We start from the raw sequence: 26,473 nt of genomic DNA, 5'->3' as shown, positions 1-26,473 counted from the left end.
TAGGTGGGCTTTACAGAGGATAAGATGGAGCTTTTTTTTTTCTTTTTGCAAAGGGCGATATCCAGAAGAAGAAGAGGAGGAGGAGGAGGAGGAAGGAATATTCAGCACCTAAGAAGAGCTTGCTGGAATAAGCCAGGGGCCCATCTAGTCCAACACCCTGTCCTGAGATTGTTATTTTTTTGATAATAATTTTTATTAGTTTTCAATTATATTCCACTAATAGCCTCATTATAACAATATCAACTTATCATAAAACTACTAAAACCAATCATTCAAATACTAAATTATATCATTTAGGTGGCCACCCACATGCGAGGTTGATTTTATTTTCTGCGTTCCAAAATCTTACTAATTTCCATTACATTCTGGTCATCATCATAATACCCTTAAACAACAACTGCAATAGTAATAACTTCCGTTTGTGTTGACACATTAAATGATTTATAGAACTACAAGTGAGGCATTCAAACTATATCCTCGTTCTTCCTGTGTGGGGCAATTAATTCTGTTCGAGGTGTTTCTTCCTGTCCTTGTAAAATGTCATCTCTACCTTTTCCTGGTCGTTGCTGTTCTCCATCATGCCATGGGCATCCCGTGCTGAGATTTAATGCCAAGATCTTCAGAAATATGCATTGCATCACATGAATTATGACAGCTGGGGAGTGGAAGGAGCAAGCAGAATATAAAATGGAAGAATGGGATAAAGAGGTGCAGGATATACAGTAGCTATTAATGATAAATTAACACGTGCCGTTAAGGTAAGCTGGGGAATATGCAGGAGAAATGATTTCGAGGCGATCTGGAAGGTGTTTATAGAATTTGTACTGTTAAAAGGGAAAGGGGGTAAAACCACCGCAAGAGGTGTTGAAATTTTGGGAGGTAAGCTGGGGAATATGCAGGAGAAATGATTTCGAGGCGATCTAGAAGGTGTTTATAGAATTTGTACTGTTAAAACGGAAAGGGGGTAAAACCACCGCAAGAGGTGTTGAAATTTTGGGAGGCTGGATAGTTACAACGGAATGGTCTCGGGGGCGGGGTGCACATTTTTATTCTCAATTATTTATGATTATTACTTTGTCAAAATAAAATAATAATAAAAAGAAAACAAATAAAAAAGGGGCAAGCAGAATATAAAATGGAAAATTCTATAAAGAGGTGTGGGATATAGCTATTAATGATAAATTGACATGCAACACTGGAAAAGGTACTATGATACATATATGGTGGAATTGTTTAAACATCCAGCAATTTTGGGAAACAATATATAACGAAATGAAAAAAATGTTTAGATATTCTTTTAGGAAAACACCAGAAGGTTTTCTATTGGGAATAGTACCAGAAAGTCTGAAGGAAGAAGACAAGACATTATATTTGTATGCAACAGTAGCCGCAAGGCTATTGATTGCGAAAAATTGGAAAAGTGGTATTATACCGACAAAAATAGAGTGGCTTGCCAAATTATTGGAGTACCACAATATATCCAAAACAATGGGAGAAACTGGAAGGATCTTGAAAGAAAAGATAGACAGGGACTGGAAAGTGTTTAAAGGATACTTGCAAAACCATATTGAAAAATCAGAACTTCTATTAGAATAAACAAGTTCCGTTTTAAATACTGAAATACTAAATAAGATGGATAACAATGTGTAATAGAAAAAGAAGCATGAAATTAGGTTAAAGGTGTGCGAGAGAAAGTAATAGAAGTGGAAAGAAATTGCAATTGAGTAGATTGGAAGTCTAATACAAAGGTGGGGTGAGGGGTGGTGGATGGTGATGGGAAAAGGAATTAAAAATAATAATAATACATGTGCCATTAAGGTAAGACGGGGAATACGCAGGAGAAATGATATGGAGGAGATATGGAGGGTGTTTGTCGAATTTGTACTGTTAAAACGGAAAGCGGGTAAAACCACCGCGAGGTGTTGAAATTTTGGGAGGTTGGATAGTTACAATGGAATGGTCACATTTTTATTCTTATGTATTTATAATTATTACTTTGTCAATAAGGAAAACAAATACCAAAATAGATGTATTGCACCAGACTGCTGTTTATTTGCTTTAAGCCAAGCACTGTTTATTTGCTTTAAGCCAAGCATATGCACTACTGTTTAATTACAGGATGCACGCGAATCCTCCGCGCGCTGGCGAGGCGGGTGGGTGACGTGGGCGTGGCTCCCGCCGGCCCCGCCCACTTCCGCTTGCCGTCTCGTCCCCTTGTTTCTTTGTTTTTCTTGCGGAAGCTGCGTCAGTGCTTGGCCCCGCCTTTTCCGCTACGTGGCCGCGCCCAGTTGGTGAGTGGGTGGGCCGGTTGCCTGGCAGGGTCGAGCTGCTCCGCCGTCGCTGCCGCCGCAGCCTCCCAGCCGCCTCAGTCCCAGCGGCGACCCCTCCGTGCGATGGCGAAGGCGCACCGGCGGCGGCAGAAGAAGCAGCAGCAGCGAAGCCCTCGGCCTCTGCCTGCCGACACGTAGCGGGGCCGCGTCGCCCGGCGAGGAGGGAGTTGGTAGGTTCCGGCTGGCTCGGCCTCGCCGCCGCCAAGGCGCTTGCGAGGGGAGTTTCGGCTTCTGAGGGGTGTGTGAAGGGGAGGTGGCGGAGGCGGGTTTCGTTCGCTCTGCCTTTAGCCACGGCTGCTGTGCGGAGCCGAAGGGAGCTTCCACAGCCGGGAGCAGTCTACCCTTCGCAGGCTCAGCTGCTGCTTCTCCAGAGGGAGCCGAAGAAAAGGGGTGGCGGGTTCTAGCTATCGGGGCGCGGGCTTTCCCGTTTGGAAGGATTTTATATTTTGAAGGATTCTATCGTTTCTGCAAGATATCTGATTTTGAAAAATGAAGTTAGAAATTTATTTATTGGGGGGGGGGGTACAAATAGGTAGCCTTGCCTAAGGGTGAAAAGTAGCCAAAGGGTGAAAAGTAGGCTGATCTCAGGGTTCAAAGAATCCTGCTAGCTTATTTTTTTAGTTGTTTTGTTAACATAGATGGTAATTGTTTTATTTGGGGTTTGGGGTTGCTTTACCTATGATTTGTTAAGTATTCTATACCATTTATGCTGTACAGTATTCGTGAAGTTCCATTATGTTATTTTTATCTTTTGTTTGTAAGCCACTTTGGGATTGATTTGAATAAAAAGTGGCATGGAAGTAGAATCAATCAAAATAACATTGTCTAAGGCTGCAAAATAAGCTAGTCTAGGGGTGCAAAACAGCCCTGCTCCAGCACTTGGTGGGGGTGGTTATCTCTGCCTTGCTTCTGAGCTTCCTGGGGTATTCCGGACTCAAGACGGGTAGGCTGGATGACACTTTATTATTTATTTATTTATTTATTTTCATTTGTTGAATTTATATACCGCCCTATACTCTGAGGTCTCGGGGCGGTTCACACAATAAAATCAGAATATAAAACCACAAAATGCATAATCAGAAGAAAAGCAACAACAATGACCCAATAACCCCCCCCCCAAAAAAAAAACCCATCCCAAGCTTTAAAAGTCTAATCCAGCAGGGTTGTTTTTCATAATTTTTTTTTGCAGAAGGTGCAGCTTTAAATTGCTCGTTGAAGAGCACCTTCGTGTCTGGGAAGCAGCCTTTCCAGGGCTGCCAGAATGATGTGCGCCAACAGGGGGTGTGGCTGCTGGTAGACACTTCTGTGTGATCGCCTTGTTCTTTTTCTACTTTCAGGAAAGCCTGGATCCAATCGTTTCCTCCTTGCTTCTAAATCACCCCATAGGGCTCGTTGCAACCCCTGTGGGTGAGCAGCTATTCAGTGTTCGAAACTGAGATAGGAAGCTAGGAGCTCAATGGCACCTTAAACCGAGGTTATGGGCGCTGCAACGGAATGTCTAGGCACACTTTTTATAACAAGAATACAAAGCTGAAAATGAACAAACTGCAGCAAAAATATTATGTTCATTTTTCACATAGTCTAGTCCTTCTCCTGCCCACCCCCCCTAATATTCTTAAGAGGGTCTCTTCTCCAGTCTTCAGAGAGTAGCTGGAAGTGGGGAGGCAGAAAAAAGGTCCTCCTTTCCTTCCACTCTGCAGTTTTAATCTGAAATACTAGGCGCAGTACTGTGCTCAGAGCTCAGAAACTGCTTGCATTAATGAAATTCCCTCTTGCAAAATGTGTCTAGAACATTGGGAGTTTTGAACACTGCATATGTTGCAAGGGTACTTGACCAATGGGGCTACAGTTTTATTAGAAATAAAATATGGACTATGTCTCCAGGCTCGTGATGTGCCTATTTTGCCACCAAGGATCACTGCCTTTGAGATGCTATCCTCTACCCTAACTTAAATGTTCAACATGCTGTTTCACAACATGTGCTCTGCCTGTTGCATTTTGTACTCTACAACAGCCTGTACTGTATTGGCATTTGAAGTTCAGTGGGTTTGGGACAAACTTCATGTTGCATGAAGCTGTTAAACAAGTGTTGCAGGAATCTTTTAAACTGCTGTTTGCAGTTGCAGAGGCAATCAGAATTGGGGTGGCAGAGAATATGAAGGGGTTTTACCCTTTTGCTTTAAACCAGGCTCTAGAGGAAAATTGCCTTCCAGCTACTATTTGGCATTGGAGGACAGCTGCTAGTAGTGCCAGCAATTAATACTGTTTCTTACTGGAGTATTTTCATAAGCTGTAAAAGCTTTTGTTCTGTGTTCTCAGGCTGCTGTAAAGGGAGGTGGTGAAAGGGCTTTAAAATAATTAGAATAACAGGGCTGCAGGTGAGTCCTGCAATCTTCTCTGTAAGCAAGTCTTGCTGTGTCCTGGGACAACTCCTAACTAACGTGAGGGTTTATGAACAATATGTGCATTATACTTCACTGCACAAGTTGATCTTGCAAATATTCCAATTTTCTTTAAGAGAGATAAAGTATTGTGTAAAAGTGTTTCCACTTTTCCTCAATGTAATTTTTCCCCATTGAAAAAATAGGGGGAAACCATTTTTCCTTCATTCTTCATATCTCATTCCTGCAGGAGAGATCAAATTGCAAGATCATATCCATACTGCTTTAGTTGGTCTCACATCTGTTTTTTGTTTTTATTGATGCCCAGTAATTTTTTAGTAGCAATACTAGTAAATGCCTTTCCAATAACTTTGTTAGCTTTCTGAGTTTGTATACTTTTATGTGCTGGGGACACTCTAGAATTACTTGAAAAGTAAGCATGTATTTTACCAAGTAACATTGTTGTGTGTCTACCAAGCAGGTAACAGAAGCTTTAAAGGTAAAGGGACCCCTGACCATTAGGTCCAGTCGTGACCGACTCTGGGGTTGCGGCGCTCATCTCACTTTATTGGCCAAGGGAGCCGGCGTACAGCTTCTGGGTCATGTGGCTAGCATGACTAAGCCACTTCTGGCGAACCAGAGCAGCGCACGGAAACGTCGTTTACCTTCCCGCCGGAGCGGTACCTATTTATCTACTGCACTTTGACCTGCTTTCAAACTGCTAGGTTGGTAGGAGCAGGGACCGCGCAACAGGAGCTCACCCTGTCGCGGGATTCGAACTGCCGACCTTCTGATCGGCAAGTCCTAGGCTCTGTGGTTTAACCTACAGCGCCACCCGCGTCCCTGACAGAAGCTTTGGGTTACTATAAATTTCCTTTAGATGCCTTTTGCATTACTTGGAACTGTTGTAGTTGTTTGTTCTTCAGGTTTGCTGAGTTAACCTTTATTCCTCTCTTCAGATTTCCTGCAAGGGTGGTGTAAAATGTAAGGAAAACTTCTGGCAGCTTGCTTAGCAGAGAATCGAGGAGGCATTCCCAGTTTTTTCCTGTTGTGTGAAATGAGGAAGGATCATGCAGTTCTGCTCGCTCTAGTCTAGTGTATATCTGCCTTGCCGTTGAGCTGATTCAGCCTGCGAATCATTGCCATATATTATTCAGTAGACCTGTAGGACGCTGATGATTAAAGCACAGCTATTACATAAAAGTTGGTTTTTGGTTTTTTTCCTTTGTAGAGTAGGGGAATGTATTGAGGATGTTGCTGCTTATCAATATCACATTCTTTGGTAATGTATAAGATTGCATTTTGCCACTCATTCACACTCGTAAAGCATTTAACATTTAGAATGTAAACTTAGATTGTCATTACAACAGTCAGCAGTCCTAAGATCAATTTTCATTGAAATATGTGTGTCTGCGCTAGTGTTTCTTCCTGGAGTAAGTAAACACATTGGCACTTGTCATGAGGACCAGGAAGGCAAAGAGGTGTGGAAGCTTCCACATACTTAGCCCTTGGAGTAGCATTGGTTAGTGAACTGCATAAAAATGACATACTCTATGAAACGCACAAACATTTATGTACATTTGGACAAGTGGCTTTTCATATACTGTATACCCAAGTAGACATTTATTGTGGACATTAACTTGTCGTGTCTTTTGTTTGACCTGTCCCTTAATGTTTCTTAATCCTTCAACTTGCTTGCAGTTATTTTGCTTGTTAAATGGTGGTCCTCTGTTAATATAAGGTCATGGGAGTAATTCAGCTATCTAGAGTTGGCATATTATTGCTTCAAACAGGTGTGAGAAATCAAATAGTATCATTAACTTTGAGAAATTGGAGGAATCAAGCTTTGTTTCCCTGCCAAGGATTTCTGTGTATTGTGCAGCTTTCCCCCTTTTTTATCAGCCGGATGTGAAAAGTTTTGAAACTTAGATAGCTTCGGGTGTGAACGTGCTCTCTTTCTACAGTATATTGGCAAGCTCTCCCTCTGCAGGAGGCTCAATATCTTCTTTCTCTTGAAAGCCATGTCGGATTGGATATCTTGGTAACTAAATATAAAAGAAAGATCAGTGTAACCAACCAGTGAAGACACACAATCCAGTTTTATAGCACAGAATGTACCTTTTAACTGACCTGAAAATTCAGGTATAACTTGTGTTATTTATATCTATTTTATTAGCTTGCCTTGTAACATCACTGTTAATAAAAGCAATTTAAATAATTAGACAAGCAAAACACCCAAAGCAGCAGTCATGTACCCATTGCAAATGGCCTGGACCCTGCTGAATAAGGTTAAAAGCCATAGGTTGCCACCGACATATATCAGTGCAGTTGTTACAGCATTTTGGAAGGAAATATCATTGTAGGTCTCTAATTTTTTATTGGAGGGAGGTGAGGTGGATTTGATGGCTTTAATATTTTAATATTGCTAATATTTTGAATTCTTACTATTGCTCTGCTCAGAATGGCAGCCTAGAAATAGTTTTAAAATAAAATAGTTGGGCATATGGAATCTCCATCAAAGAAAATCCCTAAATAGAGGGTGTTTAGATGTTTTGGCCATACTTGGCTGCCATAAAATAAAATTCGGAACCTTTCCCAGGTTGTAGCTGTTATACGTCTACTGCATATTTGAAATGATAATTGGTAGCCTTACTGCTGGATGTGATTAGTCCCAAATGATGACTAAGCTTGATAGATACTGTCTCTGATACTGTAATCCAGTTTTAATTATTAGAAACCAAAACTAGATAGAAATTCTTTGGAACTGTTTGCAGTTTCTTCTGTCTGAGAGCTGGGGGATCACAAACCTTTATAGGAGCTAAAACTCAAAAAATACACGATAAGTAGAAAACATTTGTGCCTGTCCTCCTTTGGCTTTTTTTCTTTTGATTTGTCTCTTTGATCCTGTGCTTTGTTTCAAGTGTAGTTATGAAGATCATCTTGGGAAAGGTGGGCCACGTATTGCTTGAAATAGCAGGGCAGGATGCCTACTCCCCAGAAAATTTATTTGAAAGAGCAAGCCATGGTATTTACCTAAGTAGCCAACATGAATACCACAGTGTATCTTCTGATGTCTGTCTAGATGTAGTTGGTTCTACTTTGAGGTACTGGCTTAACCCTTTGTAGAACCCAGCAGGTAAAACTTGTTTGCAGGTGTCACCAACATGGTTTCAGCAGGTCCACACCTACCTGCAGAGTGCTTCCCTGGCATCCACAGAGTCCTTTTCCCTCACTGAAATTAGACTTAGAAGAAGCATTCTGTTGCAGTCAGTAGAGCAGGTTATGGTGTAGGCTTGGTCACATGTATTCCCCATGTTTCTCTGGTTTGCAGCCAGTGTTCAAAGCTCCCCTTGTTCTAGGCGCATTTTGCGACGGGGAATTTCACTAGCGTGAGCAGTTTCTAAGCTCTGGGTTCAGTACTGTACTGCACCTATGATTTCTAATTAAAACTGCAGAGTGAAAGGAAAGGAGGACCTTTTTTCTGCCTCCCCACTTCCAGCTACTCTCTGAAGACTGGAGAAGAGACCCTCTTAAGAATATTAGGGGGGTGGGCAGGGGAAGGACTAGACCATGTGAAAAATGAGCGTAATATTTTAGCTGCCGTTCATTCATTTTCAGCTTTGTATTCTTATTAAAAAAGCGTGCCTAGACATCCTATTTCTGCGCCCATAACCTAGATTTAAAGTGCCATTTAGCTCCTAGCTTTCATATCTCAATTTCTAGCACTGTTTGCAACTGCTCATGGGCCTAAGAGCAGGAGTTTGCCTCGTTTATTGTAATGTCTCTGGTTTACAGTACAGATTGACATCAACTATTTTTTTACTGTTGTGTTTGTTTCCTCTGGAACAGTATGAAATATTTGTTAACCGTTCCTTAAACAAGATTTGTAATATGCTTTGAGTGCATGTTCTTGTAGAAATGTAGGGTCAAAATTAAACAGCAAAGCCCTGGTATAGAGCTACTGATAAAAAATTATCTGGGAAGTCCATTGAGAGAGCATGATTTCTTCAGTCATTTGACCCTCCCACCTTTCCAATGTTTGGAATTCACTGTGGACTTACTCCCAAGTACAAGACTTATCACATGTGACCTTTGATGTATGAGCGTATGTATGCTTGATCAGCATTGTGAGTGACTAATACTGTGTGAAAATTGAAGGATGGTGCTCCTTTTCCTGCTTTGCCAAGCAAAGAATCTGTTGTCTGACATCTCTTCTAAAGGAGTCCTAATTGAAGCATTTGAGCATCAAGAGCATTTGTTTGGTCAACCCTTTAGGTATCTCTCTTCTGATTTTTTTCTGAAAAATCTTGAGAATAATCTTCTGGTGAGTCTGTATTTTATTTTTCTCCGAACCTTTGTCTGCTTTGGTTGACTTAAGGATTAGGATACAGTGGTACCTCAGGTTACAAACGTAATTGGTTCCGGAGGTCCGGTCTTAATCCAAAACTGTTCTTAGCCCGAAGTGCGCTTTCACTCATGGGGCCTCCCGCTGCCGCCGCCATGCAATTTCCATTCTCATCCTGGGGCAAATTTCACAATCCGAGATACTACTTCTGGGTTAGCGGAGTTTGTAACCCGAAGTGTTTGTAACCTGAGGTACCACTGTATTTTTACAATCAGTTTTCTCTGTGTTCAGGCAAGAAAATGTTGAAACTCAGTTTGCAATGTCAGTAGAAAATGACAAATAGATTCTTGGTTAAGTGAAACACGAATGTATCGAATTTGGTGGATGGAGTGAGCTCCTGTTGCTGTGTCCCAGCTCCTGCCAACCTAGCATTTCGAAAGCATACCAGCGCGAGTAGATAAACAGGTACAGCTGCGGTGGGAAGGTAAACGGCGTTTCCGTGCGCTCTGGCACTCGTCACGGTGTCCTGTTGCACCAGAAGCAGTTTAGTCGTGCTGGCCACATGACCCGGAAAGCTGTCTGCGGACAAACGCCAGCTACCTCAACCTGAAGCAAGATGAGTCCTGCACCCCCTAGTCGCCCATGACTGGACTTAACTGTCCAGGGGTCCTTTGGCTTTTTTTACCTTTACATGAATGTGCAAATGATCTTCTAAAGGCTTGAGATTGTGTAGTTTTTGTTTTGTTGTAATTGTTCTTTTAAGTAAGTAAGTTTCTTAAGTGAGAATCTACAGATTTCTGTCCTGCCCTTAGCACCATCTAAGTTTTCATGGCAGTTTATTGTCACTGCAGGGACAAGTTTCCACATGCAGATCATCCACACTAAAAAAGAAAAAGACCTTACTCTGGTGCTGCCCATGAAAGTTCATTCTCTTGAACTTAGAGCAGTGTTCAAAACTCCCATTGTTTTAGGTGCATTTTGAACAGGGAATTTCATTAGCGTGAGCAGTTTCTGAGCTCTGGGCACAGTACTGCGCCTAAGATTTCAGATTAAAACTGCAGAATGAATGGAGGGCCTTTTTTCTGCCTCCCCACTTGCAGCTACTCTCTGAAGACTGGAGAAGAGACCCTCTTAAGAATATTGGGGGGTGGTCAGGAGAATGAGGAAAATGAACATAATATTTTCACTGCAGTTCATTCATTTTCAGCTTTTTCATTTCATTCTTGTTATTAAAAAAATGCGCCTGGACATTCCGTTGTTGCTCCCATAACCTAGGTTCAAGGTGCCATTTAGCTCCTAGCTTTCATATCTAAATTTCTACTACTGACTTGGAGACGTTACTGTAAAAATGGCATGTATTTTCCGAATAGTTAACAGACACTGAAGTCAGAATCCGGGTATACACAGGTTTACGCTATCTCAGAAATGGCTGCACTTAGTATTCTATCCTACCACCATGGCTTTCCAATTCTTTTGAAGCTTTTTCTTGTTTTTGCTTTTTTCTTATGTATTTTGTGTTGTCATTTTCTCATTTTCTATTTTTCTGTTGTGACCCATCCTGTGAACTTCAGATGAAGTGTGGTATACAAATTTTCTAATTAATAATAATAGCAATAGTAATACTACAGAACTATTAGAGATGGGGTGGGTAGAAAAGAAAGAAGGAGATGCTGTCTGCAAAGGCAAAACACGGCGCAGCAGAGGACCTCCTAGTTGGAGATGTGCCGTTCCTCCATAGTGAGGAAAGGGCACATCTCTCTTTAATGGCCTGCATTGCCTCACATGGTCAACTTCCTCAGTGAAGTCAGGGATCAGAATGAGTTGGGTTTGACACTTTTACGTAATATATCTGTTTCATAAATAACTACTTGCTCAATATGAGTAATAATTGTCCTGTGACTAATTGGCCAGGAAAGTTCCTTTCAAGTTGGGGTCAGGGGAGTACAGTTCTTCCACGTCATCAGTATGCCACCCATTGTTTAAGAAAGGTGTGGGTGGCTGGACAGGCCAGAAAAAATGCTTTTGTAGGCGAGTCAATTGATTTGGAATACAGTTTGTCCTTCCTAAGCAGACAGTCTCGTCACCAGTTGGGAAGCACTAGGTCTCTGGGCTGTAAAAATTAAATCGGATAAGGGTATTCAGGCGCAGCTGAATACAATGTAATTTTGTTACTTCGTAGGAAAGTCTGTCTGAAGTACATTTTAAAGCTATATCCCAGAACATTGAGAACTTGGTGCTATAATGATGTGGGCACTGTCTTCTCGGTCTTTAAAACATCTGATTTTTGGCAGGTAGAGAAGATGGAAGGCAACAGCCAGCTTTGCATTCAGCGTTGGTCTACCAGGCATGTAGCCAAATGGCTGAAGGAAGAAGGCTTCCGTGAGTATGTGGACATTTTGTGTGACAAGCACAGATTAGATGGAATTACATTACTGACGCTGACTGAATACGACTTGAGGTCTCCTCCTCTGGAAATCAAGGTTCTAGGTGATATCAAACGGCTCATGTTGTCAATTCGCAAGTTACAGAAGCACCACATTGAAGTTTTGGAAGAGCTTGGTTATAACAGTGATAGTCCCATTGGTTCCCTGTCGCCTGCGATTGGCTCCCTTCAAGGAACAGACTGGTTTTGCAATGGCGAGGTTCAACGGGATTGTGATGACTGTGAGCCTGTTGCCGATTCGAACGCTGATCAGTATGCAAATGGGAAAAACAAACATCCTACGCGAAGACTGAACCCAGAGTATTGGAAGACAGCTTTGAGTTGTATATATGTTTTTATTGTGTTTGGCTTCACATCATTTGTCATGGTTATCGTGCACGAGAGAGTTCCTGACATGCAGACGTACCCACCACTACCAGACATATTCCTAGACAGGTAAGTGCTTTAACCTGCTTAGGAAAAAGTGCTAAAAATCAGAATTGCTAAACTGTTGAGGCCAAACTAGGTGTTTTGCAGAATTTCGTGTTGCTTCTCCCATTCTTAATTTTTTTAAAAATATATTTTTATTTCACAAAGTAAGAATTTATAAAATTATTCCCCTACTTTCCCCCCCTTTTTCATGAAAGTATGTGCTGTAAGCAACTTTACCGACAAAACCCACCACCTTTTGGGAATTCATTGACCAGCTCTTACCCACTTTTTTGTGAAAATACCTCAAGGTCTACGCAAATCCATGAAATATGGGAAATGGCTAGATCACAACATCTGCACTGCTTTTCCTCTCCCTGGATTCAGAGGCTCATAGTGGACTTGTCCCCAGTTCTTTGAGCGTCCAGTGGCTAGCCATGATGCATGACTTAACTGTTTGTGGCCTGATTTGCATGTCATGATAAGCCACAGTTTGTCTTAAAAGAATGGTTTTAATTAAATGAGAACATGCCTTGGCCTTGGACCCACAACATCCTCCAGACTCAGACCCAGTCACTGAAGCTGTACTATGGTTTATCGTTTCACCTGAACCCATAGCATGGTTTGTTTGTTTCAGAGAAGCCATGAAAGGTAAGCAACAAATAAACCAAAGTTTGCCCTTGCTTTATTTCTGTCTTATCATGCGTGTCTTGTCTGAAACAAACCACCGTCCATTTTAAGATTACACCGCAAGAAGAAGAAAGTGGAGTTTTCCAAAACAATTTTATAAATGCCTCCAAAACACTGAGCTGCCCTACAGCAGTGATCTCAAGAGCTGCTGGGAAATCTTATGCATTTTCCTGCTGGGAGGGAAGAATGCAATCTGTCAGCAACAGCCCTTGGTCCTCTTAACTGGTGGCTGGGCTGAAATTGTCCTTTCTGTAGACACGGCGCATTATTATTGACTTTCGGTCAAGAAATGTAACATTTACAAAATTTGATACTAAATGCAGGCATTATTTGTTTTAAGAACTGCTTTTTTAAAAAATCCCTGCAGGGAGCAAAAAGAGAAACTATTGAATGCTAGATATTGTTTTAGAATAGAATTACTGTCATCAGGGCACTAAGGAAGGATTCAGAGTAGGGACAGTAATCAGGAAAACAAGGTCAGAAGATTACAATAGTCGTCTCAGTGACTGGCCTTTGTTATTACCCTTTTAGCAGCAAAGGCATATGACTGCAGAATAGCTTCGACTGAAGCAATTGCATATTGTTGTGGTGTTAGAGTGCACATATTCTGCCTCCAAGAAGTATGGGTTGTGGGCAGTGATTGCAAAAGCACTTGAAAACAAGGCTAGAAGGTTAATACATAGACTTCATGGGCCAGCAAAAAAGCCTAAACTTTCCCATGATTACCGTTTGCTGAATAGTAGATGGGATAACAAGAGGGCAAGTGGCTGAATAGAAGAGGAGCTATTATTGCAGATTAGGTCATCAGTAGCTCAGATTTTAGCTGTTAAACTTATCTCTTGGCTCTCATTCCTTTGCAATGTTCCTTTTTGTGATTAGAGGATGTTTTGAGTGATACATTGGTACCTGTTCCATTTTGTGCTTTTTAAAAACAATCTTTACGGAAAGAGCATTTTGAAATGTTTACGGCTGTTTACCGACAGTGTTTGAAAAATTAAGTGTTCTTTTACAGCCCACGGTCACCACATTGCTTGGGTTTTATCTTAAAGCTTTTCTAGAATGCACAGTCCCTATCTGGGTGTTGTCTTAAAAAAACCTTTTTGTTGTCAATTTACCAGTATTGAAAGGCTGTAGATTTTATCTAGGTAAGTAGTTGCACCTGCTCTCCCTAAGTCCTATGTGGCTGAAGGACAATAAGCTGCACTCTTTATTTGATTTCAGCCTGCTCGCAGAAGCCAGAAAGCTTGAGAGGAAGGAACTGGGAGAAGTGGGGGGAGCACCCCACTGCCGAAAAGGTTGAGTGAGCCCCCTCCCCACTTTGTGTCACGCACACTTCTCCAGAGCCTGGCCAAAGTTGCCCATGCTCTGGTGACCTCCAGAGTAAGCTGCCATAACGCATTACATGTGGGGCTGCCTTTGAAGGCTGATTGGAAACTGCTAATTGGAATTGGCTGCTTAAAGTGGAACAATGGTGCTTCACTGGCTCCCGTTCTGTTTCTGCACACAATTCAGAGTGCTCATGCTTATCTTTGAAATGGCTTGGGATCCGGATATTTGAAGGGTTACTTGTGTCTGTGTGTGTCTGCCCATGCAAATGTAAAGTTCGGCTGCTCTTGTCTGGATGCCCAAGCTGTGGGTGGTAAGGAGGTGGGATCGAAGGGCAGAGCCTCCTCAGTTTTGGCATCCCACTTGTGGAGTGTTCTCCCTGGGAGCTTTGCCTGGTGCTATTTATCTCCTTTCGATACCAGGCAAAGAATTCCTTGTCTTCAGAACTTGATTGTAGTTTTGTGCTGCCGGTGACTTTCTGTTCTTAGTGGTCCTGTTAGTTGGACCCAGTGATGTTCCGTTTCATAAATATATTCATAAGAATGAATGAATGTCAATGACAGATGCAATATTGAACAAGCTTAGCTGTTTCAAAGCTTAGCTTTTTTCTAAATGGAAGTAAAATACTGTATGTTGGATTGGATCACTTTCTAGGGCATCAAAAATTTTCTGGTACAGTGGTACCTCGGGTTACATACGCTTCAGGTTACATACGCTTCAGGTTACAGACTCCGCTAACCCAGAAATAGTGCTTCAGGTTAAGAACTTTGCCTCAGGGTGAGAATGGAAATCGTGCTCTGGCGGCGCGGCGGCAGCAGGAGGCCCCATTAGCTAAAGTGGTGCTTAAGGTTAAGAACAGTTTCAGGTTAAGAACGGACCTCCGGAACGAATTAAGTACTTAACCCGAGGTACCAGTGTATGAATGGAACATTTTCCAATGTAAATTACCTTGTTCACATCAGCATAATATTCATCCCCCCTGGAAAATCCACATTACTGTTCAGCTCTTTTTAGGTACTTGTCCTCTTGATTTTCTTATTTGCTGAATGCATTCTTAGCCTCCCGGCAAGTATGTGCATTGAAGGGAAGGTTATCAATTTGTAAAATAAGAGGATGATTGAGTGGTAGAATGAGCTGGTGATGGTATAGCATTGAACTGCTGTTAAATGAAGAAACAGGCATGAAATACATTCATTAAATGGTGGACAAAATGTGAAGGACAAGAAGGGAGCGTGTAGAGAAGTAAATGTGCAGAAGAAATGGGCCATAATAGTAAAAGGAAAATGTATACAGTGGTACCTCGGGTTAAGTGCTTAATTTGTTCCGGAGGTCCGTTCTTAACCTGAAACTGTTCTTAACCTGAAGCACCACTTTAGCTAATGGGGCCTCCTGCTGCCGCTGCGCCGCCAGAGCACGATTTCTGTTCTCATCCTGAAGCAAAGTCCTCAACCTGAAGCACTATATCTGGGTTAGCAGAGTCTGTAACCTGAAGCGTATGTAACCTGAGGTACCACTGTACTCAGCTTAGAGAAGAAAAGATCCTGCAGGAAAGCACTGAAGTTCAGAAAAGACAGCTGATTTGATTGTGTGATAAAGCATCTTTAGCCCCAGTAAACAGTATTCAGCTATAACTCTGGAAAACATAGATTTGAGAAGCAGGCAAGCTTAGGTAGATGCTCCATTAAAATGTATGAAGATTTTGATTTTGTAATTTGGCAAAAGAGTATTGAATCGAATTACCTGGCATTTACTGCTTCTCTCCTGTTGAAGAGAGTGATTATGCTTAGGATGCAGACATGGAAATTGGAACTGTCAGATATTACTTGCAGACTCTTGCTCTTTTTGTAAACACATGGTGTGAATTTATGGTGTCAGGCGAGGTTTCTCCCTCCCTTTCTTCCCCTTCCCCAGCACTGCGGAGGCCGGCTGTCTCCTCCCTTCTTTGGTAGAATAGAACAAGTGTGCCTTTGCACTTTTAAGATTACTAGAACAAGCCTCTGCTTTGTCTAGTGATCAAATTCCAAAAATCTGTTTGTTTCAACAGAGCCAATTTAACCCATTGATTTTAAGGCTGCAGAAGTTTCAGCGAATGGTTCTGCTGTTTTGCTTCTTGCTGCTTCACTTTCCCCAGTTTTAGAGCAGCAAAGCAAAGCTTAAGAAGGGTAAGATACTAAACTGCAGAAAAACGTGATCTTTCTGGCAATTGCCAAGTTGGTTTGAAACCAATCAGCTATGCTAGAAATTATGCTGAGCGTTGAGGTACATAAACGATAGTTTCAGTTTTAAATCAGATGGGTTTGTTTTGTTTTGTTGGTAAGGTCCTACTCACCCATCATCTGCATTTATTTTGCCCAGAAATTGCACATGTCAAAGTGGCACATAGCATCTTGATTTTTCTTTCCTCCATTTTTAGTGTTCCTAGGATACCATGGGCTTTTGCCATGACTGAAGTATGTGGTGTGGTTCTCTGCTACATCTGGCTGCTCGTTCTTCTACTTCACAGACACAGGTATAGTTCAGTTGCCTTTATTTTGGAAATTGCAGACAACCTTGTTTGAAGATCTTGTGTGTATCTGTCGTGTGCTGCAGTTCCGGAGAAAAATAGAAAGAGACTTGATTCCTCATTAAGAGGGAATACTAAAGTCCACACCATGCAAACAAGTAGCAGGTTGAATCCATGGGAGCTACTCCACATGTTGAGAGGTTGATGTGCAACAATGGGGACGGTGGTTCCATCACTCGCATAAAACCGTTGAGCAAGTGGTTTGTTGGTATGAGAAAATGGTGCCAGACTTGTGTAGCAAACTGTAGCGCTTTGCTTATTTCCAATGTATTTTGGTAGTGCTTAGCATTGCTGTGCAGAGAGATGGCAGAGCAAGACCCCCCCCCCCCAAAAAAACTGTGTTTGCTAGCACACTGCTCACTCACGTTAAATCACAGCTTGTTTTTAAGTGGAGTGAGAACTTTTCAGTAGCATGAACCAGTACATTTCAATTAAATTTTATGTTTTAAAGCCATGGTTTAATGTAACATGTGAGCCATGTCAAAACAAAAGCTTGATTCCTAAGAAAAGCTAAGGAAGCTTCCCGAAGTAAAGGTTACTGTTTTATCCTCCTCATTGCAGCCACTTGAATCTCTGAAAAATCTCTCTAGAGGGTCATTGCAGGGGAGGGGATTCCTGAGCATGTTTTGGGTGGGCTGCTGAGACAGAGGAAGGACCTGAAAACTTTCCATCCCAGAACTTCCTTAAGTTAACATCTTTGCATCCAAGCCCTCCATTAAACAACTCAGACTCTTTCTGCTTGTTTCTAGGTCGATCCTTCTGCGACGGTTATGCAGTCTTATGGGGACAGTGTTCTTGTTGCGTTGCATCACAATGTTTGTGACCTCATTATCTGTGCCAGGCCAACATCTGCAGTGTTCTGGAAAGGTAAGCAACCACTTGCCCATCCCAAATTCTGAGATTTACTTCTGCATTGGCCACAGCATTGAGACAGAAGTAAACTTAGGACAAACAAATTAGAAATGCCAAATGGTAGCTATTTGTCCATCTAACCTGATATTGTCCACTGACAGGCAGAGGGTCTTGAGCAAAGGTCTTTCACATTGGCTGCTACGTGACGCCTTTAACTGGAGCTGGCATGGATTGAATGTGGGGCCTCGTGCAGGCAAGACATGTGCTCTACCACCAAACTAGGGTCTCTCCCCAAAATTCAGCCCTGCTATGTTGAAATAGAGGGGGAAGAAATGGAGGCAGTGAGAGATTTTACTTTCTTGGGCTCCATGATCACTGTAGATGGCGACAGCAGCCACAAAATTAAAAGACGCCTGCTTCTTGGGAGAAAAGCAATGACAAACCTAGACAGCACCTTAAAAAGTAGAGACATCACCTTGCCAACAAAGGTCCATATAGTAAAAGCTATGGTTTTCCCAGTAGTGATGCATGGAAGTGAGAGCTGGACCATAAAGAAGGCTGATCGCCGAAGAATTGATGCTTTTGAATTATGGTGCTGGAGGAGACTCTTCAGAGTCCCATGGACTGCAAGAAGATCAAACCTATCCATTCTGAAGGAAATCAGCCCTGAGTGCTCACTGGAAGGACAGATCGTGAAGCTGAGGCTCCAATACTTTGGCTACCTCATGAGAAGAGAAGACTCCCTGGAAAAGACCCTGATGTTGGGAAAGATGGAGGGCACAAGGAGAAGGGGACGACAGAGGACGAGATGGTTGGACAGTGTTCTCGAAGCTACCAGCATGAGTTTGACCAAACTGCGGGAGGCAGTGGAAGACAGGAGTGCCTGGCGTGCTCTGGTCCAGGGGGTCACGAAGATTCGGACATAACTAAACACCCTAACAACAACAGCAACAACATGTTGAAAGCAGGTTGTCGAAATTGCTGCAGTAGCCTGATAAAGTTCCAGAATGTGCCTTTCTCTTTAGCCTATTTAGACAACACGAGTTCTCTGGAATACTATTTACATGTTAAGGCAACAAATTCTAGTGCAGCCTCGGCCTGGTACCATCCACATAGTGTTGCACTGCAACTCCTGTCTTTCTTGTCAATGGACCATCCTAGCAGGGGCTTATGGGAGTTGCAGTCCAGAGTATCTTGAAGGCACCAGGTTTGGGAAGTCTGAAATACTGTGTGGCATAAGTTGAGTGGGATGACTACATCATAAAGACACAGAGTAAGCTAGATAGCTCATCCTGCCTCCTGGACTAAAGGAAGTAGAGAAGTGAACTGATCCCACGCTATCTACTCCAGCCTTGAATCAATTCTGTTTTGTGGTATTCTGCAAAGGTCTCACACAATCATAAATCTCTTCTCAGCCACAAACTCACTCAGTACTCTCAGCAAGCTAAGGAGAGGGTGAGAGATAATACTGACCCATCCTACAGGGTGTTGCACAGAATACTGAGAGAATGTATATGGAGCACTTTGAACGCTTTAAAATGCTAGGTAAATGCTAAGTCGTTCATTATTGATAAAGCTGTATTTATTTTGAAAAAAGAACAGAGTGTTTGAAAGAGCAAGGTCTTTGAAAGTACATCCTTTCTAACCTGAGTATATGTTACTCTGAAGATACATTATATATGTGTGTGTTTAGAACATGATGCATTCAGGGGCAAAATGTGAACATGTATTTTTAGGCTGAATATCTCTATGGAAAGTCTAAGCTTGGTGCTTTCCTTGTGGGAAGTACGGAAAATCCTGGAGACTTGATGTTTGGTGTGTATTTTTAAGTGTAGATATAAATAAACCAAATGTACAAACAAACAAAATGAACTGTGTTTCAGTTACCTATGGAAGCCGTTCTATGTGAACTAGGGGCGAATTCAGTGCTGTTCTAAAGTTGGTAGATCGTTTCAAGTATTCTTGATGTATTCCTTATTCATTTATTTGTTTTGCACGCTCCTGATTCTAGTTGTATGGCAACGTGTGGGCAAAACTTCAGCGAGCCTTTGCAATCTGGAGTGGGTTTGGCATGACGCTAACAGGAGTACATACCTGTGGAGACTACATGTTCAGCGGCCATACAGTTGTCCTAACCATGCTCAACTTCTTTGTCACTGAATGTAAGTACAGCGTTGAAATGGCATCATGAATATAGTATGTCACTCCTTTTTTTTGCATCTTGATGTTGTGAAATATTTTCCAACATAGCAGGTGAAGGCTTCAGTGAAGGGAAGACAGGCATTTGTGGGGGACAAAAGCTGCCTAACTGGCAGTGGGCTTTGTGATTGACTGGATTATTATGGCTATGAATGAGAGATCTGTCGTTCCTGTTTAGAAAATGAAAGCAAAGCAAATTTCAGTTTCACCAGACTTCATGATCCATGTACTGATGTTGCATTAAAATAATATTTTATCGTTACAAAGGATGATGGGGATTTTTTACTTACTGCATTCAGTGCTTAGTTGGCGTCTAGCAAATAAGTAAGCTAGTCAAAGAAAAGACACAAAGCCATATTAGAATCTAAAAGACACCAGGAAAGAGGGGTGGAGGAAGAAAGTGTTGCGGGGCAGATGTCTTAAAGAATGCAAAGTAACAAGAAGGCAAGTTATTAAACGGCCTTTTCAGCTCAGTGAAGGCTAGGGCTGGGCAATAAATTGTCCAAAACCGGTTTGAAATCCATATTGTGATATTGGTTTCATAATTTTTGACCTGTCTATGTATTGTGAATTGTGTGTGTTTGTGTTTGTGTTTGCTATGCAAAAATCCCAATGTGGGGAAACCAGGAAGCCAGCCAATGCCTCTGCATAGCTCCCTCCTTATTTCAGACATTGTGATACATCAGTATATCGTGATGTTTCGCTGGGGATGTATCACAATGTTGAAAACCAGATAATTCCCAGCCCTAGTGAGGGCCATGCTGTCCTTCCCTTTATGGAAGGAAGTAGGAAGAACCTCAAAGCAGTCCTTGTTCCTCTGGCTGGTGACTGGCATTGTTCTTCCTTTACCCTCTGTAGCCATGTGGAAGCTGACAGTAGCAGAAGATGATAGCTAACCTTCCTGATTGCTCCTAGTTGGCGGTCAATCCAGGGCACCCCTTTGTCATTTGATAACAAAACCTGGTAAATTGTGATTGGCTGAATGCTCTTCTCTCCCTAGATACGCCAAGAAGCTGGAATTTCTTGCACACACTGTCCTGGGTGCTGAATCTCTTTGGGATTTTCTTCATTTTGGCAGCCCATGAACATTACTCCATAGATGTCTTCATTGCCTTCTACATCACCACGAGACTATTTTTGTACTACCACACGCTGGCGAATACAAGAGCCTATCAACAGAGTAGGAGGGCCAGGATCTGGTTTCCTATGTTCTCTTTTTTTGAATGCAACGTAAATGGCACCGTTCCAAATGAGTATTGCTGGCCCTTCGCAAAGCCATCAATATTGAAAAGGTTAATTGGCTAAAGAGGACTGGTTTGAATTCACATCTGTGTGAAGTCTTTTCGATTAACTTTCTACAGGAACAGCTGCACAAAAAGGGTATGTTATTCACGTGCAGCAAGGCTACAAGGCATCGGTCGAAATGCAGCAAAGTTAAGTCACTACTTGTTCTTCAGCATTCTTTAACGTCTGGAGAACTTTGAGCTGTTTTTGAATGAAGGAAAGACATTGGATCTATATAACATCAAGTGCAACCTATTTAGCTGTCTCAAACAAAAACTAACACGTGTCATACCTTTAAAATAATTGTTTGCCTAATGAGAATAGGGTGCATTTTGGGAGGGGAAGTCATGAGAGGGAAACACACCCTGACGAAAAAGGGCCCCAAGGCCTTTAGTAAAAGAAATTGTGCCGTGTGACGCAAAGTTTCTGTCTTGGTACCCAAACGACAACCGTGAACAGAGCTTCGTTGACTTGGAGCACATGACTTCATGCTATTGTACCATCCCGAGGTTTTCCTTGTTTACATTTCAGTAAATCGGTGAGAAATAAACACCTTATCTTTTTTGAAATGAGGTTGACTTAGCTTTAGTGCCACAACTCTTCCTTCTGAACACAGTATTAAACACTAACAAAAATCTCTGCATGCTTTTAAAACACTGCTTTTAGAAGAAGAATACCATAAAATTGGGCTAGTAGCAGACGGTGTCCCATGAGACAATTGAAAAGTGTGGTGTTGTTTGTATTTTGTTTGGGCAAATGACAAGGTTTTGAACAGTGGCTCTGAGAAAGTACGTGCAAATCATTTTTCTTTGTCCATTACCACAGTTGTCATAAGGCTCCATGTAGCGTTGGCAGATGTTGAAATTTCATTGGTTAGCTGAGAAATGTTGGATAGTGTATTCATTGAATGTTTTCTTCGTATTCTTAGTTCTTGCAAGTTAAACTACCCTAATCGGCTTAACCTTTGTGGTAGATATCACTTTCTTCAGAGAGTGTTCTTATGGTCGTGAAAAGAGCTGGAGCTTAAAGTATTAGGAGTCCTGAAAGTGTAGCAGTCATGAACACAACATTTTTCTGTGAAATATAACTTGGATAAGTTGCTCAGGTTTGCATTTAATCAACCAAGCCATCTTTTGTAATTGTTCAAAAAAGGCCACCTTAGTTTAAAACGGTAATTGTGATTAACGCATGGATTCAAGAATGAGTTTGAAATACATAATTTCAGAGTAGGTCGTTTGTGTTGATGCTGACATTGCTTTTTCAAATGGCCATGTAAGCTTTTCCAGACTATCGCAGGAATTCATTGGAACATTTCCATGCAATACACTTAAGTGTCTACAACACAGAAGATCAGCAGCTATCTTGTATGCTGAAAATCTTTTGAATAATTACACTGAATTACAGTGTTGTCACTGGCAGCCAGTTATGTCCTTTCCCCAGTGCCTCTTCCTGGTAACTCCAGTGAACCAGACCTACAAAGTATATATTGCTCTTATAGCCGAGAGCTACTACTAGGTTAGCTCTAAAGAGAGAAGTAAAAGGTGTCAGGTTTATTGCCTTTGTTTAAGAGCGCGATAATAGATGGTGTAAACATTCCTTTCTGGTTCTCTGTAAAACACTGCTGCACATGGATTAAGACTTATATGCAGAAATGCATGGGCCAGTGTGATGAATTAGAAATAAGCGTAGTTAAATTTGCAAATCTGCAAATTAGAAGTAGCTGCAATTATAGAACTGCTGTTGTACAGCTTCTGGCTTTACTTGATCTCGTCACAGTATTACAATATTTATACACTTTAATGACCACTCCAGTATCTTTACGTGCCACTTGAAAAGGGAAAAAAACCATTGTTATCTCGGAGCATGCCTTATTATTCACAAACTGCACATTTTTGCAGAGTCAGTGTTCCAGCTGAATGCATTTTGCAGAAACGTTCCTTTTTGCTTTGGCTTTTAAGGTGCACAGGATATGTTCAGAATTGCTAGTATGCACTGACTGGTGTCTGAAGATCTGGGCAGCAGGTAGTCCAGAAGTATACATAATATGGTCATCTTTTTGTCACCGATATAGAGGCAGACTCTGAGGTGCTTCTACCAACTGCAGTGGCAAACCGTCCCGTTCTTCCCACCATGCCCCCAGTCTTTGCTGCATGGGGAAAGGGGAATGTAGCATCCTTTGAAAGCACGTACGGTCGGTTGCTTAAAGCAGCTCTCAAAATGCAACTGGGAACTCACGACAGAGACAGCCTCTCCCTAGGTTTACAGATTCCTTTTGGAAAGGAAAAGGGCACATCCGCAACAGTGTGTTTGAAAAGTTTACAGTTCAGGTCTACATTACATTGCAGGTTGTACAATATTAAACTGTCTGTTCAAGGGAAAACAATGGTTTCCATCCGGTTATTGTTAAGAGCCACTGCTTCCTGTAGGACTTGACACGCAGCGTCATTCTACGCCTGTTTACTTGGATCAATGTTCTTCATTCTAACAGAGGTGGTGCGCTTGTGCCATGCCACCTAAGGCTGACTGAAAGATTGCCCCGTTTTTTTATTTTTAAACCCACACAGACAACCAGAACGTCAGGAAGGGGAGGCTATTGGAACCCTTTTCCCTGACCTGCTAGTTCACAACCACCATTAGAGCAAGGCCTGGGTTCAGTGGGACTTACTTGGAAATATGCGTAGAATTGCAGTCAGTTGTGACCCAGATTAGATAGATGTACTTCACATGATGATTCAGATAAGAGGTGAGCAGAATATTAACCAGAACACCTTGGCTCTTGATGTAGTAAGTAACCCAGTTACTTGAATAGTATTTAGTATGAAATACATTCCTTCCCCCCAAAATAAATCTTCCTAGAAGTCGTTTTGTGGACTACATTTGCACTTCTAAACTAGCCATCCTAGGGATTATTGTACTCAAAATAGTGATATAATACTTGGTATATCTTCCTTGGTTTAATTCCACATGTATTTTCCGTGGGGAGGTATGTCACATCAACCCTCCCAAAATGTTCCCATTATGGAGAGTTATAAGGTATGGAATTCTTATCATTTCTGTTTTGAATGTGCTTTTTTTAAAAAAAAAGTCTAGAAAAGCATTTTGCACTTGTCATTTATGTCGGACTACCAAGTGGCACTGGGGCGGGGTTTTTTTTGTTTTTCTTTAGTATATTAGTATGTGGAATGGTGGTGGTAAAGGAGACAAAGTTCAGAGCAAGGCATCTGAAAGATTCCAAGCAATAACTTGCTTTGCCCACTCTGGTTTGTAGTTTTGTGGTCTATACCAATACGTCTACCTGCCTTTGGTACCAAATGATGCCCATCTTGAAATGCTGTGACTTGATAAAGACAGTTGATAAGAGGTATCCTTAACACTATAAATTGTAACTTGATGAAGGGTCCCCCCCCTCAAATAAATTTTGGTTTATTTCCCTGATACTTAACTGTGAAATGGATAAACCAGTACTATACTCAAACTTTCCCACCCCCAGGATAGAATTAATTACTCAATCTGTAGTGTGCTAATTTTAAATTTTTATTAGCAGAAATCAGTATATTTATATCCCCAGCTATCCTCGCAACTACTTACTGGGAATAACTCAGTGTACAGGAAAGGAAAGCACAAAGTATTAATGCAAAGGAATCCTCTAAGTGTTGACTTATATAACAGTGCCGTGCCTAAAGACACTGTGATGAAATTGGGATATGTAAAAAATAATAATAATGCATTTTTTTGTTTAGGGACTGGGGACATCTTTGCATAGTTTTGTTTTGTTGGTGAAGTCCTAAACTGGCAAATCTGAACTTCAGAGTAGATTGCAGAGCCAAGCACAGTCTGGAGATGTCCCTAGACATCTTTAAGCCTTTCTGGGTATACCAAGATGACCTAATATCAAGGAATTCATTTCCATTGTAGTGGAGGCCTCTGCTTGTCTTCCAAGAGACCCGACATGGCTTGAGATTCCATTTACAAAGGGTTTAGTTCTACAGTCCTATTTCTGTCATACAGTAAATGCACAGTGTAACCAGGGAACGAGGAGAACAAAGGCTGGTTGAACGTTCTTGACTTGGTGCTTGGCACAGACTCATTCCTTTGGATCTCTTTCTTGCCCCAAGAAAACATAGTGTTATTTGAAGGCTTGAATATTCCTACTGCAGAAATGTTTGAAGCACAGATGTGTAAATAAAGGTGGATTTTGCTCAAATTTGAAACCTGATTTAATTTATATTTTGTATTTGTTGTATTAAGCTATTGAAACATTAAATAAAATCTAAGATGAGTTAAAACATTTAAATGACTGGGTCCTGTGTGTTACACATATTTTAACTCCCCCCTCCCCTTTATATGTAGGTTTAATAGGACAATTTAAGCATTAAATATAAAAGTTATTTTTAAACACAGTACGCCAGAGACAGCTTTTAACTGAAGAGTCATCTACTGCAGACCAAGCTTGCTACAGACCAGTACCCTGGAGTCCAGCTTTTACATTGTAAAATTTTCAGGATCTAGACTGGTCATTCATAAGCTACATGCCACAAAGGAGTGACTTGAGTGATCAGAATTACATTTCTCAAGGCTCCTGTGAGCCAACAGTACTCATATACAGAGCAGGCTGCCCCTCCTTTTTCACTGGGGTTGGGTTAATTCTGCATGTCTACAGCAGTCATTTGGTGATTTCTAATGAAGAGACAAAGCAGGTACATGCAGGAGTGTCCAAAAAATTGTGTTGCTACTAATGACTGGATCTTACAGCAAGATGATGAACTAGGACTGCCGAGACTCCCTGAATTTGCATTTCATGGTTTGTAACATTAAAAGCAGGTCTCTGCTGAAAAGAAGCCCTCTGTTTTAAAAGTTGTCTTTAGCTTGCACTTCCACTTCAACCCTGGTAGAATCTCAAATTTCAGAACTGCCTATGGCTGGCAGTTTTGAACTTTTTTCTTTTTTTGCTGTTTGAATTTATTTATTTATACTTTTTAAATTTTTTTTATTAAAGATTTTCTTGTTTTACAGAAGTAAGTGTAAAGCCTCATATTTTTTCCATGTAACATTTTTACAAATCCGTTTCATTTGTTGAGACATTAGGGGGAGAAGAAAAAGAAAAGAAAAAAAGGGGGGTGGAGGGAAGGAAGACGGGTGGGGGTGGGGTCGGGTGGCGATGTTTCTATTATGCTTAATGTATGTAGGGTTTGGTGTCAGCGTTGCTTGTGCTGTTCACTTGTGTTCCTTTGGTGGTGAGAGAGGTTGGGGTTGGCCTAGGGTGTGGTTGTTTGTGATTGGCTGTGGTGATCTTTGTTTTCGTGTGTGAGTGGGGTGCGCAGGTGTTTTGTATCAGGTTAGCCATATTGTTTTGTATGCTGTTGGTGGATTATTGTCGTTGTCTTGTTGGGCTGTGTATGTGATAAAGGGGAGCCATACTGGGGTAAAGGCGTCTTCTTCTGTTTGTCTCCGTGTCAGTTTCAGTTTAACCTCACCAAAATGCTGGAGAGGGTGCACCTCCACAGGCACATACCTCCACATGTGGTGGGAGTGTCCCAAAATCCAACTATTCCGAACAACAGCCATACGAGAAATATGTAAAATAACTAACCAAGTATTAGACATCACCCCAGAATTGGCCCTACTAAACATCTTCCGAGACAACAATGCCCA

At 41.6% G+C, this 26,473-nt stretch overlaps 1 protein-coding gene across 6 annotated transcripts; it reads left to right on the top strand.

Moving 5' to 3' along the window:
* The first annotated feature begins 547 nt into the window (after positions 1-547).
* SAMD8 (sterile alpha motif domain containing 8) lies at positions 548-25,115 on the top strand. Of its 6 annotated transcripts, none has more exons than XM_083615904.1 (6): positions 548-758; positions 11,348-11,934; positions 16,337-16,432; positions 17,236-17,353; positions 19,350-19,500; positions 20,538-25,115. In XM_083615904.1, the coding sequence occupies exons 2-6, from the start codon at positions 11,357-11,359 to the stop codon at positions 20,840-20,842; spliced, it is 1,248 nt and encodes a 415-aa protein (XP_083472030.1). In that variant the 5' UTR covers positions 548-758; positions 11,348-11,356; the 3' UTR covers positions 20,843-25,115. The 6 variants fall into 6 exon arrangements, with proteins under 6 accessions (XP_083472030.1, XP_083472027.1, XP_083472029.1 ...); XM_083615901.1 differs by lacking the exon at positions 548-758 and adding an exon at positions 2,263-2,500; XM_083615903.1 differs by lacking the exon at positions 548-758 and adding an exon at positions 2,297-2,500 and having other exon boundaries at positions 11,352-11,934.
* Positions 25,116-26,473: the final 1,358 nt, after the last annotated feature.

The sequence above is a fragment of the Podarcis filfolensis genome (assembly GCF_964270895.1).
Source record: "Podarcis filfolensis genome assembly, chromosome: 5".
Taxonomy (NCBI): Eukaryota; Metazoa; Chordata; class Lepidosauria; order Squamata; family Lacertidae; genus Podarcis; species Podarcis filfolensis.
The sequence above is the reverse complement of the archived record's forward strand: the minus strand, read 5'-3'. Positions and strand labels throughout refer to the sequence as shown.

Coding starts and splice junctions, on each gene's coding strand:
- SAMD8 (XM_083615904.1), top strand. CDS start 11,357: ATGGAAGGCAACAGCCAGCTTTGCATTCAGCGTTGGTCTACCAGGCAT. Junction 17,354..19,349: donor ATCTGCAGTGTTCTGGAAAG/GTAAGCAACCAC, acceptor TCCTGATTCTAG/TTGTATGGCAACGTGTGGGC. Junction 19,501..20,537: donor CAACTTCTTTGTCACTGAAT/GTAAGTACAGCG, acceptor TTCTCTCCCTAG/ATACGCCAAGAAGCTGGAAT.